This window comes from Equus caballus, chromosome 1 (genome assembly GCF_041296265.1).
Source record: "Equus caballus isolate H_3958 breed thoroughbred chromosome 1, TB-T2T, whole genome shotgun sequence".
Lineage (NCBI taxonomy): Eukaryota > Metazoa > Chordata > Mammalia > Perissodactyla > Equidae > Equus > Equus caballus.
This window is the reverse complement of record NC_091684.1, coordinates 140,322,742-140,339,459: the sequence shown is the minus strand read 5'-3', so window position 1 is coordinate 140,339,459 and position 16,718 is coordinate 140,322,742. Positions and strand designations below refer to the sequence as shown.

The 16,718-nt window shown below is 53.7% G+C and overlaps 1 protein-coding gene and 1 non-coding gene across 2 annotated transcripts; one reads left to right on the top strand and one right to left on the bottom strand.

The window, feature by feature from the left end:
- The first annotated feature begins 5,219 nt into the window (after window positions 1-5,219).
- On the top strand, window positions 5,220-8,453 carry KBTBD13 (kelch repeat and BTB domain containing 13). The gene is made up of 2 exons (XM_023655362.2): window positions 5,220-6,923; window positions 8,222-8,453. Exon 1 carries the CDS (start codon window positions 5,331-5,333, stop codon window positions 6,705-6,707), a length of 1,377 nt encoding a protein of 458 aa, XP_023511130.1. The 5' UTR covers window positions 5,220-5,330; the 3' UTR covers window positions 6,708-6,923; window positions 8,222-8,453.
- MIR9046 (microRNA mir-9046) lies at window positions 6,409-6,523 on the bottom strand. The gene has a single exon (NR_128064.1). It is a non-coding gene; the product is annotated as a microRNA mir-9046 (primary transcript).
- Window positions 8,454-16,718: the final 8,265 nt, after the last annotated feature.

The window sequence follows — 16,718 nt, the reverse complement described above, 5'->3', positions numbered from 1 at the left end:
ATAACTTCTCAACCAAGAAGGACAATTATTTTCCAGGACAGGACATGAATCCTGACTCAGCCTAGTCGCGTTTCTGGGAAATCGTGGTAAACCAGCTGTGTTATTAAGACTCCAAAGAGTTGGGAGGAATTTGTTTAGATTATGCCCTCAAGCTAAAATCGCTTACAGAGCTAATGGCCAAGGGTTTTCCTTTAGTTGTAGGAGGAGAAGAAGTGGGAGCCAAGTTCCAGCCATGTCCCTGGTCTGGCCCCAGTCCTGTGAGGGCAGACTGGTTCTGGAGAGTCTACAGGAAGAGAGCTAGCCTCCCTGGAGGACAGCTGGAGAGAGGGCACGCTGTGGACCCCCGGGCCCAGCTGGGTCTAAACGTAGGCTCTGCTCCTCCCCTGGCTGTGGGATGCTGCCGGAGGTGCTTTCCTTATCTTTAAAACTCAGACCAACTAGTAGATGGGAGCTGCCGGGAGGCAGGTTCCAGCTCTGTGTGAGTGTGAACTCTGACTGTCTGGCTGTCCATAGTTAGAAGGGACTGTCTTTGGAGGAAGTGAGCACCCTGCCACCAAGGGGGTGACCACTTCGAGGAGGTGTGTAAGGAGACTCCACCATCACTTGCAGGATGGGATGAGATGACCCTTAATTCTTTCTGGTTCAGAGATTATTTGAATGCAGGCCCTCAGCTCTGACTGCTAAGTGCCCAATGCCTGTCCCTCCTATGAGGCTTGGGAGGAAAATAGTGCCGACCTCACGACTGCAACCAGTCCCTTTCCCCATCCTCAGTCTCCTCATCTGTGGGCTGCTTGTCCAGCCCCCAGAAGTGCCCATTGTGGACTGGAAAGGCCTTGGGAATCAGCCCCTTACTGTCAGACCCTGGAATAAGCTACTTTGCCATTTAGGGCCTCATGTTTAAAATAGGGATAATATTAAGGATTAGATGAGGTAATGGGAAAGTGTCCCACCCAGAGCTTGGCCCATGGCCCCACAACAACAAATGATAGTTCCTTCCACTCCCCCTGGACATGAATAGCACACAGTTGTCAGCCACCTACCAAGAAGCCACAACTGTTTAGTGACCAGAAGTTTGGATACTTAAGGTCAAGAGAGAGGGTATTCCGCCAGGGCAAGTAGCCCAACCCTCCTTACTAGCCCCTCCCCACCTTCGGGCTCTTATAAGGGGCCCTTAGGCACACAGAATGCACAGGATGTGGCACCTGGCCCTGCAGTGGGCTTGCAGCAGGTGCTCAGTATGTCTCTGGAATGAGGGAGAGGGGCAACCACAGGTCTAGACAGGTAGGGCCTGAGAGGACTTCTGGATGCCAGGTCCTTCCCTTGCCACCCACCCCCCAGGAGCCATTCCACATACAGCTAAGCTTTGGGATGCTTTGTGATGTCACTGCATTCCCAGAGGCAAGTGGTTGTCCAATGATAAATTCAGATGTCAAAGCTGAACAGAAGCTTATAAGTCAGACCCAAGCTCCACTTTACAGATGAAGAACTGAGGCCCGGAAAGGGCAGGTAAGTCAGTGGTAATAGCAGCATCAGAGCCCAGCAGGAATCCTGACTTCTAGTCCAGTGCTCTTCTTCAGGTCGAGGCAAGCTCCTCACTACCCTGTGTGCAGAAGTACTGTCATGGGCGGGCAAAGGCCAGGGATCCCCCATCAGGCTGGGGGGTCCTCCCAGGGCAAGATCCATGTCTCCTATATCAGACTGCAGGCTCTTGTGGGACAGGGGTTGTGTCTCCTACCTCAGACTGGGGACTCCTACTTAGGTTAGGGCCCAGGAGTCCCCTTAACAGACCCCTCACTGTGTGCCAGTCATTGTGGATAGAGAGATGAACAAGGCTGGGCGTGTGCTGTAGAAAGGCTCACAGTCCAAAACAGAGCCCCCACCCCCACCCTCACACAGTGTAGGGGATGCACTGCAGAGAGGGAGGTTGATGTGGGGTCGGGCAGGGCCTGGGAACTCCATGGGCTGCCCACAGCCAGGATAGTTCCTTGTCCTGTCCAAGTCCCAGAGGGATGCTCGCTGTCCGGGTGGAGGAAACTCTCACCAGCTGCAGACAACACCCCACTGGGGCCTTGGGGGCCGAGCCAAAGGGCTGGTCCTCAGCCCGGCCTCAGAACCATGACCCCCCACCTTGGGTGAACCTTCCCCACCCCCACCCCCACCCCCAGCCTGGCTGTGAAGGTGGGAACTGGATGTGTACACCAGTGCCCCAACCCACTCAAGCCAGGGCTGGACTTGTGAAAAGCTGGGACTGGGAGCAAGCTTCAGCCTTCAAGGGGTTTGCTCTCCTTCCCACTTCTGCTCTTAGGAAAGGTCCAGGCAGTGGTTCCATCTGTTGTGCCTGCCAGTTCCTAGGTGCCTGGAACAGGCCATTTGGGAGGGAATTGTGGCCCCCTGGGGGTCAGCTCCACCCCAACCCTGCCCCTTAGCTTGAGCGTGGCAGGAAGAAGCTCTTTCCCTCTACTAAGGTGAGGCTAGTGCAGGAGGGGCAGGGGGCCCTGGGGTCAGCGGACAGGGTTTAACCCATTCCCTTTGTTCATAACCAAGGAAAAGTCCATCCCATCTCTAGGCCTCCCTTTCCTCATGTGCAAAATGGGAACAGTCAGACACCCGCTCTCTACCCCTGAGGCCACCAGCAAGGACAGAATCAGGACTGGGCACTGTGGTCTAAGAGGGGGTTTGTCATGCTTTCAGCCGACGTCTGGCCTCAAGGAAGGCGAGAAGCTGGCAGAGGGCCTGGGAGAGTATTCATGGGGACTCCTGCCCACTCCCTCTAATTCTTCCTCCTCTTCCTGTCTGGTCCCTGGGGCAGAGTGTCTAGGATATTTCTAGCTGCCTCCTCCAGGCCTTTGGCTTCCCAGGCTCACACAAGTGGTCCCCACATTCCTGCTCTGTTCTGATGGAGTGAACTGGGTGGGCGTTCCCCTCCAGGAGAGGCACATTCGTGTAGGGTCTGCAGATTCATACGTGCGGATCTGTGCATGTGTGTGTGTCTTACAGGGGAGGGAAGTTCCCATTCCCCCTCCCAACTCCGGCTTTGTCATTGTGAGTCACTCCATCCTCCTGAAGAAGGCCTGCAGTTGAACATCTCCTGAATGGCAGATACTGTAGTCCCCCCTTATTCACAGTTTGGTTTCCTCAGTTTTTAAAAAATTATTTTTATTTTTGGTGAGGAAGATTGGCCCTGAGCTAATATCTGTTGCCAATCTTCCTCTTTTTCGGTTTCCTCAGTTTTAGATACCCACAGTCAACCATGGTAGGGAAAATATTAAATGGAAAATTCCAGCAATAAACAATTCATAAGTTTTAAATTGCCTGCTGTCCTGTGATGAAATCTCATGCCCTCCTGCTCTGTGCCACCCATGAGTCATCCCTTTCTTTGTCCAGTGTATCCATACTGTATACGCTACCCGCCTGTCAGTCACTTAGTAGCCAGCTGAGTTATCAGATCAACTGTTGTGGTACCACAGTGCTTATGTTCAAATAACCCTTATTTTACTTAATAATGGCCCCAAAGTGCAAGAGTATTGATGCTGGCAATTCGAATATGCCAAAGAGAAGCTGTAAAGCGCTTCCTTTAAGTGAAAAGGTGAAAGTTCTCTACTTAACAAGAAAAAATATTGTATGCTGAGATTGCTAAGATCTATGGTAACTTTTATTACAGTATATTGTTATAATTGTTCTATCTTCTTATTAGTTGTTATTAATCTCTTACTGTGCCTAATTTATAAATTAAACTTTATCATAGTATATATAGAGTTCAGTGCTATGTGTGGTTTCAGGCATCTGGTGGCGTTCTCGGAACATATCCCCCGCAGATAAGGGGGAACTACTGCACCATCCTACACGGGTCTGGGCCTCAGTTTCTTCACCAATAGAATGAGGTGGCAGAAGGTAATCACTAAGCTTCTTTCCATCTGACATTCTGGAACCAGAGGCTTAGCTGGTCACCCAGGAAAATTCTGTACAGTGGGAAAAGTGCCCCCACGGTGGGCAGCAGGAGACCCAGGGCTGTCTGCCCCAAGCTACATGACCCTGCACGATTCCCCTTTTTGATCCTCCACTGTAAATGAAGGGGTTAAACCATGAGAGCCTGAAGTTCCTTCCAACTATGACCTCCCTGCGTGAGGTGACTGCTCAGCATTTGCAGCACAGAGGGGCAGAAGAGCACAGTGGTTAGGGGCACACACTCAGACTGGCTGCACACCTTTCCTAGCTCTGCCACTCTCTGGCCACGTGACCTCAAGGAGGTGACTAAACCTCTTGGCGCCTCAGTCTCCTCGTGTGTGAAATTAATAATACCTAACTCATAGTGTTGCTGTAAGCAATAAACGGATAATATCCATTAAATGAGGGAAAATAATAGTACCTACTCATAGGATTGTTGCAAGGGTTATAGGAATTAAGGTGCTTACAAAAGTGCCTGATGTATAGTGCAATTTAAGTGTTTATTATTTCAAGAAGCCCTTCTCCTTCCCGTCCACAGACATATGAGCCCCTCAGCAGCCCCTGTTTCCTTTTCACAAGGTCTGGAGCTACTCAGCAGAGGACAAGTAGGGAGACTCAAGTGGGGAACAGCCATCAGCTTCCCATTCCTATCCCGTCAGGGAGTGCTTCCACACTCAGGGGCTTATTGGACACACCTGCTACTCTCTCATTTTTACAGAAAAGGAAATCAAGGCTCAAAAAGAGACTGGACTAGCCCAGAGTCATGGACAGAGGCCCAGGCCAAATTAGAACCTGCTCCGGACCCCAGCCTAGCCCACTCTATTTACTATACCTCTGGCCCTCCCTCCAGCGCCCAAGTACCCCCACCCCCAACAACCAATGCGGTAGGCTAAGCATTAATCCTGTCCTTGTTTCTTCCCAATTGAATGACCTTGGACACGTCAGGTAAATTCTCTGAGCCTCATTCCGAACACTTTACAGATATTGTCCCAATACCACGAGATAGGTGTTATTATTGGCCCCATTTTGAGGGAACGGGGTCAGATTAGGGTACTTGCACAAAGGCACACAGCTGCTTTAGTGCAGGTTAAATGGGGTATCTTTGTAAGCAGCCCGCAGAGTGCCCTGCATGCAGTAGGTGCCCAGTATATGGTCACTCTTACTACTATTTCTCACACGGAAGTGAGCGACCCCGCAGGTCCCCGGATGCCCTCTGGGCCTGCGGCCATCCAGCTTGCCGGCCACCACATCACATGAGCCGTACTATCTTTAGCCGGACAGATATTTATAGCCCCTGGGAAGTTTTTTCCGCCACGGGGTAGCCCCAGAGTTGGTGGCCGCCGAGTCCCGGCCACCAGCGGTGGCCTCCGCCCCTCCGGCCCGCCATGCCTCGGGGCCCGGAGGCGCCGGTGCAGGTGTGGGTGGGCAGCCAGCTCTTCCAGGCGGACCAGGCCCTGCTGGTGGAGCACTGCGGCTTCTTCCGCGGCCTCTTCCGCTCCGGCATGCGGGAGGCGCGCGCGGCCGAGGTGCGCCTGGGCGCGCTGAGCGCCGGCGGCTTCCGCACCACGCTGCAGGTGCTGCGCGGCGAGCGGCCGGCGCTGGCGGCCGACGACGAGCTGCTGCAGGCCGTGGAGTGCGCCGCCTTCCTGCAGGCGCCGGCGCTCGCGCGCTTCCTGGAGCACAGCCTCACGTCGGACAACTGCGCGCTGCTGTGCGACGCAGCCGCCGCCTTCGGCCTGCGCGACGTTTTCCACAGCGCCGCGAACTTCATCCGCGACGGCGCGTGCGAGCTGGCGGCCGAGCTGGCGCTGCCCGAGGCCCGCGCGTACGTGGCGGCGCTGCGGCCCAGCAGCTACGTGGCCGTGAGCACGCACACGCCCGCGCCCGGCTTCCTGGAGGATGCGTCGCGCACCATGTGCTACCTGGACGAGGAGGAGGACTCGTGGCACACGCTGGCCACGCTGCCCCTGGAGGCCAGCACCCTGCTGGCAGGCGTGGCCACGCTGGGCAACAAGCTCTACATCGTGGGCGGCGTGCGGGGCGCCAGCAAGGAGGTGGTGGAGCTGGGCTTCTGCTATGATCCCGAGGGCGGCACGTGGCGCGAGTTCCCGAGCCCGCACCAGCCGCGCTATGACACCGCGCTGGTCGGCTTCGACGGCCGCCTCTACGCCATTGGCGGCGAGTTCCAGAGGATGCCCATGAGCTCCGTGGAGCGCTACGACCCGACTGCGGGCTGCTGGAGCTTCGTGGCCGACCTGCCGCAGCCGGCTGCAGGCGTGCCCTGCGCGCAGGCCCGGGGCCGCCTCTTCGTGTGCCTGTGGCGGCCGGCCGACACCACGGCCGTAGTGGAGTACTCAGTGCGAGCCGACACGTGGCTGCCGGTGGCCGAGCTGCGGCGCCCGCAGAGCTACGGCCACTGCATGGTGGCCCACCGCGACAGTCTCTATGTGGTGCGCAACGGACCTTCCGACGACTTCCTACACTGTGCCATCGACTGCCTCAACCTGGCCACGGGCCAGTGGACGGCGCTGCCCGGCCAGTTCGTCAACAGCAAGGGGGCACTTTTCACGGCCGTGGTGCGCGGTGACCTCGTCTATACCGTCAACCGCATGTTCACGCTGCTCTATGCCATCGAGGGCGGCACTTGGCGGCTGCTCAGGGAGAAGGCCGGCTTCCCGCGGCCGGGGTCCTTGCAGACGTTTCTTCTGAGACTGCCTCCTGGTGCCTCTGGGCCTGTGGCCTCGACGACGCCAGAACTGTGATCCCTGGGCTGGTCTTTAGCGGGAGACGCCCGGAGTCTTCCCTGAGCCGTGGCTGAGTCTATGAGGCTGGCCTTGGGAGCTGCTTAGAACTTCTCTCTCCGTGGTTGAAGCATCCGGGTCTTGTGACTTCTGACGTGAACATGTCCAGGAAGCTCAGGGAGTAACGACAACGCTGGGGTCTGAGCCCTTATATTACTTGGGCTCTGCCTAGAGCTGGTGGGTCACAATGTCAGTGGAAGGAGTAGGGGGCTAGAATTCAATATCCAGGCTTGTGTGTGAATGGGCCAGAAATTGAGCGTGGCTAGCAGTGTGTTAAGTGATGTTAAATTGCCAACCAGTAGACAAGAATTAGGCACCTACTGTGTGCCCAGCCCATTGCTAGGCCTGATGTGGCTGTGATCCCCAGACGGGGGTCCACAAAGCTTAGAACATAGCCCAGGACAACACACTTCTTGATCCGCAGAGGGCTGAAGGCAACGTGCAAAAAAACCCAAAAAACCCCATAGTATAATAAAAAAGTACTGAAGAAATCAGGGCAAAGAGAAAATAGAGGAGAAATATGTACCTCCGGAAGGAGGATAGTATACAAACTGTATGAAGACGACAGGCCAGAGCATTAGCTGCTGAAAGGGGGGTTTCAGACTGGAGACGGTGAGAGCTCAGAAGAGAGGGAGGGGCGGGGGAAAGCTGGAGCAGATGGGAAGAGCATCTGTGAGCCCAGCCTTTAAGGCAGAGCAGCTGTAGCTGGAGGCATTTGGGGAGGGCATGAAGCTGGGCCAGCGTGTAGAGACAATAACTGAGCTGAACCTAAAGTGAGACCAATGAAAGAGAAAGGGTTCCCCACATCCCCTTATGGGATGGGACCCGCAGGGGACAACCCAATTGTAAGCCCTTTGCCCACTTCCTTTTTTGCCATCACCCCAGCAGTAGTGGACTCTTAACTTCCATGACTTCACGTCACTCAAGGTATGAGCCTAATCCTGGCCAGGTCTAACTGCCTCATCTTCCTCAGGTGTATCACCCCCCAACATTCTGCAGGTTAATTCTCTTCTCCAAGCCTCTGCTCCTGCCATTCCCTGGACCTGGAATGCCTTTCCTCTTCCTTTCTCTCTGTTGGTTCTGTACCGTTGTCCTCTGTGCAGGGTTGGCTGTTCCTGGCCTTGGCTGCCTGCATTGCTCATTGGGCCCCTGACTGACGTCATTCTGTGTGTGTGTGTGTGTGTGTGTGTGTGTGTGTAGCCATGCTCGTATGCCGATAGCAAGGGCAGAGATCCCACTGTGCTGTCAACTGAGCTGGGGCACTCTCCTGCCTGCAGAATAAAATGATGAGGTCCTGAAAGAACCCAGGCTGTAGAGGCCACTAGTTAGGGACCTGGTGTTAGATGAGGACTCTTGTCCATCCCTTAGAATACCCCCACCCTGGTTTCTGGTCAGACACCCTCCCCAGTTCCCCAGCCTCTCCATGTCCCTGGGCAGACTTACCTAAGTGGTCCTGAATGGTCTCTATCCTCCAGGACCCACGGCCCCTGGGAAACCCTGGCCTCACTGCAAGTGGAGAATGTAGCATCAGCATGGGACCTCCTGGGCATGGAGCCTCGTGTCAGGGCTGCCCCTAGCTGCCTTTTCCCCTGACCCACGTCGCAAGCCCTGGAGAATGCTGCCCTCAGAAGTCCAGGAACTTCTGGCCCTGGACAAGCCTAGTCTGATGAGTCACAACAATAAATCCTGACTTTTGCATCCCGTGAATGATGTGCAAAGTACTTTCACGTCCATTTTCCCACTCCACCCTACCTCAGTCCTGGGAGTTGGGTACCTTCTCCCTGTGGCAGATGAGCTGTATGGGGCTTGGAGGCCCAGTGACTGGCCCAAAGCTTCTGGCCCTTGCCAAAGCATGGCAGAGCCCCTCACTTCTAGTTTCTATCAAAATATCATTTTCATCACGTCAAAGATTTTTTTAACTCGTTAATAGAGGAACAGAGGAATGGTAAAGCTGGCTCTGAGGAGCACTTGAGAGACAGATTTGTATATGTAGTTGGAAAAGACATACTGAAATAAGTTTGCTAAGGTAGAGAGAAAACTGGCTAATGTCTTACAGGGCAATAAGACCATAACTTCTGTGCTTCTCTACTGGGCTAAAATCCTTTCATCTTCATGTACACGCACATACATACTTGCACACGCAGCTGCAAGTTAGCAGGTAACTTCACAAAGTCAGGACCTTAATCAACAGTAAATTGCAAAACAAAGGCACTTTCCCCAGAGAATTAGATAGCTCTTAGCTGCCCCGGAATGACGTTGAAAGGACATGCAATGCTCGTTTTGCCTATTTCCAAGTTATGGATAATTTTTCTTAACAGTGCAGAGCGCTCTCCTTCTTGCTCACTCTTCCTGACCAGTCCCGGACACCCTGAGACTGGAGATTCATCAGCTTGTCTGCACTCTCAACCCACAGAGCTCTGTGTTTGTTGGCTTTTGCAGCTGGCCACATGGTTTGGTCATTCCCTGATCCAGAGCAGCCCTTTCTTTTATCTTTTTTTTTTTTAAATATTTTATTTTTCCTTTTTTTCCCCAAAGGTCCCTGGTACATAGTTGTATATTCTAGCTGTGGGTCCTTATATTTGTGGCATGTGGGATGCCGCCTCAGCATGGCCTGATGAGCAGTGCCATGTCCACGCCCAGGATCTGAACTGGTGAAACCCCAGGCCGCCAAAGCAAAGCGCGTGAACTCAACCATTGGTCCACGGGGCCGGCCCCAGAGCAGCCCTTTCTGAGATGTCTTTTGTGCCTAATGATAACAGTGTTCACAGAGAGCTTTCCCACGTTGACTTATTTAAGCTTTGTAAGAATTTTAAGTGGTAGGCAGCTCAGCGACACCCCAACTCCCCTCTTAAAGGAAAAAAAAAAAAACAAACACCCAAAGGTCACGAGCCTGAAAGAGGCACAACTAGGGAGTAGAAGAGCCCGGCTCTGAACCCAGGGCCACGTGCTTGTTTCCTGTTGCTGCCTTCCTGCTTGGCTGACATTCTGAGATGGACAGAGTATTTCTGCCAGTGTCCCTAACACTCCACTCCCTGTTACTCTTCTCTCTGCACGTCCTCCTCTTTGGGATCATCTGCTCTCCTGGACCCAGCCCTTCCCTCCTCCTCTTCCTCCTGCGACAGGAAAATTAGCTGTCCTGGTTCTGTTGCCTTAGGATCTAGCTGGGAGACTAAGGTGTGCCTCACCAGGGTGTTAATGACTGGTTAGGGCCCTGGGGGGTGTTTGTACTTTCACAGATACTCCCTCCCTCTCACGAGATGTGGAAGAGGTTTTATAATCCAGCCCACCTTCTCCTCTGGCCTCACAGGTCAGGCTCTGTTGTTATTCCCACAACCCGCCACCACCCGGCACCTCAGTCACCATGCCTGGTTTGCAGGTGAGGAAACCAGCAGAAAGGTGAGATGAGTCACCCAAAGTCACATAGCCAGTCAAGTGGAAGAGCAAGGACTTAGAACCAGGACTTGGGATCCTCAGCCTCTCATACCCTGGCACCTAGACTTCACTGCAGGAAGGTGTTTGGGGGCATAATCCAGGTGCAGGTGGGCGAATTACAGAGATGCTTAGGAATTGCTAAGCCCAGAAGGCCGGGTTTGAAATCTCTCTATCGCAGCCAGAGGCCCGTTCTGAGATGTCTGTCCTTGTAGGGAGATCTATACACACATACAGCTTAACACAGCAAGGAACATTTTCCTGAACCTCCGTGACAGCCCTGCAGCCCAACTCTCTAGAGTTCTCTCAAGTCTTCCATGAACTTTCTCCTTGCCGCTGACTCTGGATGCCCTGAGCCCCAAGCTTTCCTCTCCTTGGAAGTTATCCTGTTTTGTTTATATAGCCTGCCTGACAGAGCCAAAAGGAGAAATCAGACCTTCCCACACTCCACCCAGGGCTGCCTTCCCTGCCTGCATCCCTTCCATCTGTTCATGTGGTAGCCAGAGCAATCCTAATGAAATGCCAGCCAGACCTCGTTGCTTCTCAGACCCTTGGGTGGCTCCTCATCTCACTCCAGTGAAAGCCAAAGTCCTTTCAGGATCCCCTGCCCCATTTCCTTCCTGACTTCACCCCTCCGGCTCTCCCCCTGGCCTCATTGCTATTCTTCAAAGACACCGGGCACACTCCTGCTTCAGGGCCTTGGCACAGTGTCCCTCTGCCAGGCACACCCCCCTCACTTAGCCACCTGGCTCACTCCACACCTCCTACAGGCCTTTGCTCCAATGTCACTTTCACTCTGAGGCCTTTGCTAAGCACCCTGCTTAAAACCTGCCTCCCCCTTCTGCATTTCCTGCTCCCTTGTCCTGCTTTGTTCTCCTCCATAGCCTCTAGCATCATCTACCATGCTGCACTTTTACTTGTTTAGTGTCTGTTTCCTCCTACTAGAGCTTTATGAGGGCAGAGATTTTTGTCTGTTTGTTCACCGCTGTATCACCAGGACTGAGAATAGTTACTAGAACATAGTAGGGGCTTAATAAATATTTAATGAATGAATGAATGGTGCTCAATGGATGTCAAAAGAACGAATGAATGCATTGATCAATCAATCAAAGGAAAAACCCATCGAGAGAGGCTGTTGGATTTCAGAGGAGAGACGTATCGTGTCTGGCAGGGGGTGGGGGTGGGCAGGTGACTAGCGGAGGCTTTCATGAGGAGGTGATGAGCTGTGTGGTCCAGCGTACAGCCTGTGAAGAGTGGGATCTGAGAGGGGCAGTGGCTCATAGAGCGCTTCTCGGCCTTCAGTGGAGGGGAGGAGACTGGAATGGAAGTGCTAATCACCCTGTGAAGAATTGCTCCTCTTGGCGGTGGAATACACAGAGGGCTGGTCTGTTTATTTTCCTTTGGCCCCAAGCAGCTGGGCCTCTTTTTCATCCTAATTGCTTTGCTTCAGGTTACTGTCACTTCCCAGGAACAGGGGCAAGTTAACTGTGCTGGTGGGAGACACAGCTGAGAGACGCAGCTGCAAACAGGCCACCTCTGAGCGTGCCGATCACGGGTGTGGGACCCCCGTGGCGGGGGTCTCCAGAACTCATCCCAGCAGTGTCCTCTGCAACCCTCACAATTCTGCCCCAGCTGGAGTGGGGAAGCACAAAAAGAGGGAGCCCCTTTCTCTGGTTCTCACCAACTAACAAAAGGTAAAGGGGGCCTATTGTGGGCCACAGGGTTTGGAGCAGGGTGTAAGCATCTTGTCCAACCTCTTTCTTTTCACAGGGAGGAAAGGGAAGTCAAGGGAGGGCAAGTAAGTCGCCTGGAGACCCACAGTGGACCACCCTGAGCTAAAACCCACCCCTCTAGAATCTTCTTCCCATGATACCATGCTGCATCTCTTGTGCTGCCTTCCAGGACACCTGTGAGGGAGGTACCCCAAAATGACCCATCAGGCCTCCTTCCCTGCTTCCAGACCTTCATCCTTATTTTTTCCAGTAAGTCTCGCCCCCTTTTGTGTCCCATTCTTTAGCACTCTGCTTTTATTCAGCAGATAGAGACAGAAGAGTTAATCTCTAATGTTGGTATTTGGGCACCTGAGCCCTTCAGATCTCTCTCTCTCACACACACACACAGCATGCATGCATGCACGCACAATTTTGACAACTCTTAAGGGTGGCCTGATGCCGTTGTCCCAGTATGCTTCTCTTTCCAGTGACGTATTTTCATTCTAACAGGGGCCTTCCATTACATGTGCCTAACCCCACAAGCCTGATGAGCAGAGGGAATTTCAGGTGCTGAGAGAGGGAGGTAGCACTGGATTGGGGGTAGGAACAAGGGACTGAGGATCTCGTAGGTACTGCTCACAGAGGGCCAGCTCTGCCTGCCAGGCAGCCTGCTGGTTTTGGAGTCACACCCTGGCTCTGAGAGTAACTGCTCTCTGACCATGGGTGACTTCCTTAACCTTGCTGAAATTAAGATATCTTAACTCTAAACAGGGAGGGTAATTCCTGCCCCGGAGGGTTGTTAGGATGAAATGAGAACCTCCAGGCCAGCATATGTTATACTCTCCTTACATATTCCTTTCTCCTCCCCTCCTTTTCACCCCTCTGTCACTTCCCCTTTATTAAAACCCTTTCTGTGAGGCAGGCATGGGTTGGACGAGCCACACAGGGTCCTGCGATCTATGCACTTATCACTCAGTGAGGAGGCAGGATCACAGAACAGGTAGGGGCAGAATGGTAGGAATCGGCTTTGGTGTCAGGCGACCTGGGATCATATTCCAGCTCCATCGCTTGGTGGCTGTGTCATCTTGGGCAAACTCAATTTCTTTATAAAATGTCGATGATGATAAGACTTCCGTATACAGAGTTGTCCTGTGGATAGATTCTGTGAAGCATCTTTCCTGCCAAGATGTGTGCCAGGAGGCTGCCATTTGGGTTATGTCTTTAGGCCCCCTTGACTCTGGCTCCTGATGGGGGATACCAGCTGAAGGTGAGCGCTGGGAGGAGTGGGAGATCAGGGGACTTTGTTTCCGGCTCCCTCACTGCAAGCTGCCTCACACTTTTTCTTCTACTGACCAGAGTCACAGCTTCTGTCAGGTGGCTCTTTCCATACAGCCCTCTCAGTCTCCAGGTCATGGTGGCCACCCCTCCCCTCACCCTGCAGGCCTAGGATGGTGAAAGCCCCATTGCACTATCTCTGAGGTGACCTTCCACCCTTTGTAAATAGCATCCTTCCTCAGCTCCCCTCTAATGACCCAATTTGAGTGTGCCATCTCTTTCCTGCCAAGATATGTGCTCTGTCCCCTCTGGCCGTCGTCTCTCTGGGCATCTGTCATGGAATGGCTAGGTTTGGGCACAGCAAAGGATACTGAAAAATGTCCATCTCAGTGCCTGGGCCTGATTACACAGTGGTGGGAACCAGAGGAACATCTTACCAGAAGGGGCGGTGCCTCAGTAAGCGGAAGCTAGAGCCTTGTCTCCCAAGCCACTTGAATTTCAGGGGAAAAAAGTGACCTTTAGAAACTCTCTGAGGAGTGACTGGGAATGGAAACAGAACCAGACGTATGAGCTCCACGGAACACAGCTTCTGCTGCTCCCTCCCAAGCGAGGCACCAGGCAGGTCTGCAGCCTCTAGGCCTCCAGGTAGGGCCTGATTGTCTACTGCCCTGGCCAGACCTGACCTTTACCAGGTTTAACCAAGGGGTCTTGCAGGATGCATAGTGGGGAGCCCTGGAGACCCTCACTCCAGGCCCAGCCCTGCCACCCATTTGTGGGGTGATGTTGGGCTGGTTGCACTACCTCCCTGAGCCCCACTTTGCATCTGTCATTGAAGACGGTAGCCCCTGTGTGGTACACACATTTGCTGTGTGGTCAGTGAGGGAACATGTGTGCAGGCCCATGGTGAGAAGAGCTCGGATGCTCCAGCTTCTAGTTCAGACTTTTCGGATTCTAACGCAGCTCTAGCACTGTCTCACCATGTGACCTTGGGCAGCTGTTAACCTCTGAGTTTCAGGTGGCAGCTGTCAATGAGGGCTGTTGGGAGGTGAGACAGTACACAGAAGGAGCTTAGGACAGTGCCAGGCCCACAGCAAGTGTCACTAAACCAGAAAGCTCTCCACTCTTCGGTGAGGGCAGTAGATTATCTTGCCACTAGCGGTTGGTCTGGCTTCAGATGGAGAAGGCAATTAATGACTACGTGGTATGGTTGGGAGCCCTAGAGAGGGGCTTTTGGCCTTGAAAGCATCTCCTGCCCTACTTCCTGGTTAGGCATTGTCTCTAGAATAGAACCCCTTGACCCTGCACTGTCTTAGAGACATAGGCCAGGTTAGGTGGCTGGCATGTGAGTCCTTTCACCAGATGCTGAGAAGGTGTCATCCCTATGATGTTTGGGCCCCAGCCCCTGTAACTGAAGGCCCTGCACCCCTGGGGAGCTCAAAATACTTCTCTTAGCTTCAGAAGCAGTGACCTACCTTGGAACCTCGAGAACAGCTCTGGACTGCCACCAGGCCATCTCCTTGGCCACCTGCCCCCTCATAGCCTGGGGTTGGGGTGACAGGGAAAAGCTCCTCATCACAGAGATAGGGCTGGTGGCTTCCTTGACCAACAGCACCCACCCCTCTCCTCAGAGCTCAGCCTGGTCCACCACAGAAGCATGGTCACTGCTTCTGGCCTGCTCAGGGAGAGTAACCCATGCTTGTCTCTGCTCAGCCCTGCTGCCATCAAAAAGGGGCCACGTGGTCCCCAAAGGAGCAAGTCACAGGAGTCATGAACCAACTTGGACCTCTGTCCCTTGCTTGGGGTGGAAGGGTCCTCCTTGTGCAGACTAATACCAGGATCTCTTATTCACTCCAGTGCCAGCCATGTGGTCCCTCCAGGGCCTGAAGGGCTGGGCACTAAGGAATAGGGGCTGGCTGCCTTTGTCCCCTGAAACCACTCTGATAATGTCATCTCAATACCCAGTGCTTCCCTTACACATTCTGGTGCATCTTTCACCTGGAAATTGGGTGAAACCTCTTTGGAAACCTTTCAGCCTGGGCTCCACCTCAGAGGAGAACTCTCATGGGTTTCCCTCCTTTCCTTCCTCTTCATTCAGCAAACGTTTCTGAGCATCCCCTCTAACCACAAGCTGTGCCAGCACTGGGGGCAGAGAAACAAACCAAGTTGGTCCCTTCCCTCAGGGCTTCACAGTGGAATGAAGGAGGCAGCCCCTCGGTACTTGTAGGACCACAGGGTAAGCTCCTGGATGGAGATAAGCCCCCTCGGGGAGAACCAGAACTTCCAGGCCTCCTGGCAGCCCAGGGCCTCCACCCATTCTTTCCTCACCCTGCTTTACCGTCTTAGACCTTTCTCCAGCTTTGAGAGGTGCCAGGACATGCTCTTTGCTCCATTTGCCCACGGCCTTTACTCATCTTCTCCTGTTGCATCCAGCAGGGTGCTTTGGCTGTCAGCAAGAGAAACCGCCTTTGGCTAAGTTAAGGAGAATGGATTCTATTGGAAGGCCTATGGGTAGCTCCAGGCTCCCTGGGAAGGCCAGCACACCTGGCTGGGAAAGGACAGGAGCCGCACAGCTGCAAGGGTCCGCAGCAGCGGGAACTGTTTCCAGGCCCTCTGAGGCTAAAGCCAGAATGCGTGTGCCCAAGATCCAAGGTTACACACTAGAGTCGGCCCGGCCCTGTGTAGGTGACATGTGCCCACCCCCTATCAGGGGAGGACAGGGCACTTTGACTGATGACAACACACTAAGAGGGCCCACAACTGGGGGAGATGATTCCTCCCAGTCCACCTGCTGTCACTTAAGAATAGGGGGAATGGCCCCTAGGTGGGTGACAAGAAAACAGCAGTGGCCACTCTGGTCTCCCTTCTGTCACCCCTGTTGGCTCCGCTGTGTTGATTCTTTTGCTCCCTGGCTGCAGCATCAAGTTCGGACTCCTCAGGCTCCAGGCGTGCTGAGGGGCCCACCATTCCCTCCCACCCTAGGTTGTCTCATGCCTGGGTGACTGCTGCCGGGAATGTCCTTCCTCGACTTCTCTGTGTGAAGAACTCCTGCCCGCCTTGCAAGACCTGGCTCATTTGTGCCCCCTCCTAGAAGATGCCTCGTGCCAGCCTGAGGCTGATCTCTCAGCTGGGCCCAAGCTCCTGCAGCGTGGGGTCTCACCTCTGCCTGGAAGCTGCCCTCACTGCACCAGAATTGGTGGCTTATGAGATTTCTGTCCCCATGGTGGAGCCCCTGATGCCCTGCCCCACCCCCATCTCCTCCTTGTGCCCAGCACAGGGCCTGCTGAGCTTCGTGGAATTACTTGGCTGCTGAGGATATTCAGACTCTGCGACTAAGCCGTGCCCTGTAGCTGGTCTGTCCTGAGTTCCTGGTTCCCCAGCCCCTTGCCTTCCATCCTTCTGCCCTCACTGGGCACCCAGTTAATGTCCATACTCAGCCTGGAAACATTTTCTTAACAACAAAAAATAAATAAATAAATAAAATCATAGGTTAAAAATCTTGAGCAGTAAAACGGCAGATGACGTTGTGTGGGCAACTTCCCAGAGGACACAGAACACA

Coding starts and splice junctions, on each gene's coding strand:
- KBTBD13 (XM_023655362.2), top strand. CDS start 5,331: ATGCCTCGGGGCCCGGAGGCGCCGGTGCAGGTGTGGGTGGGCAGCCAG.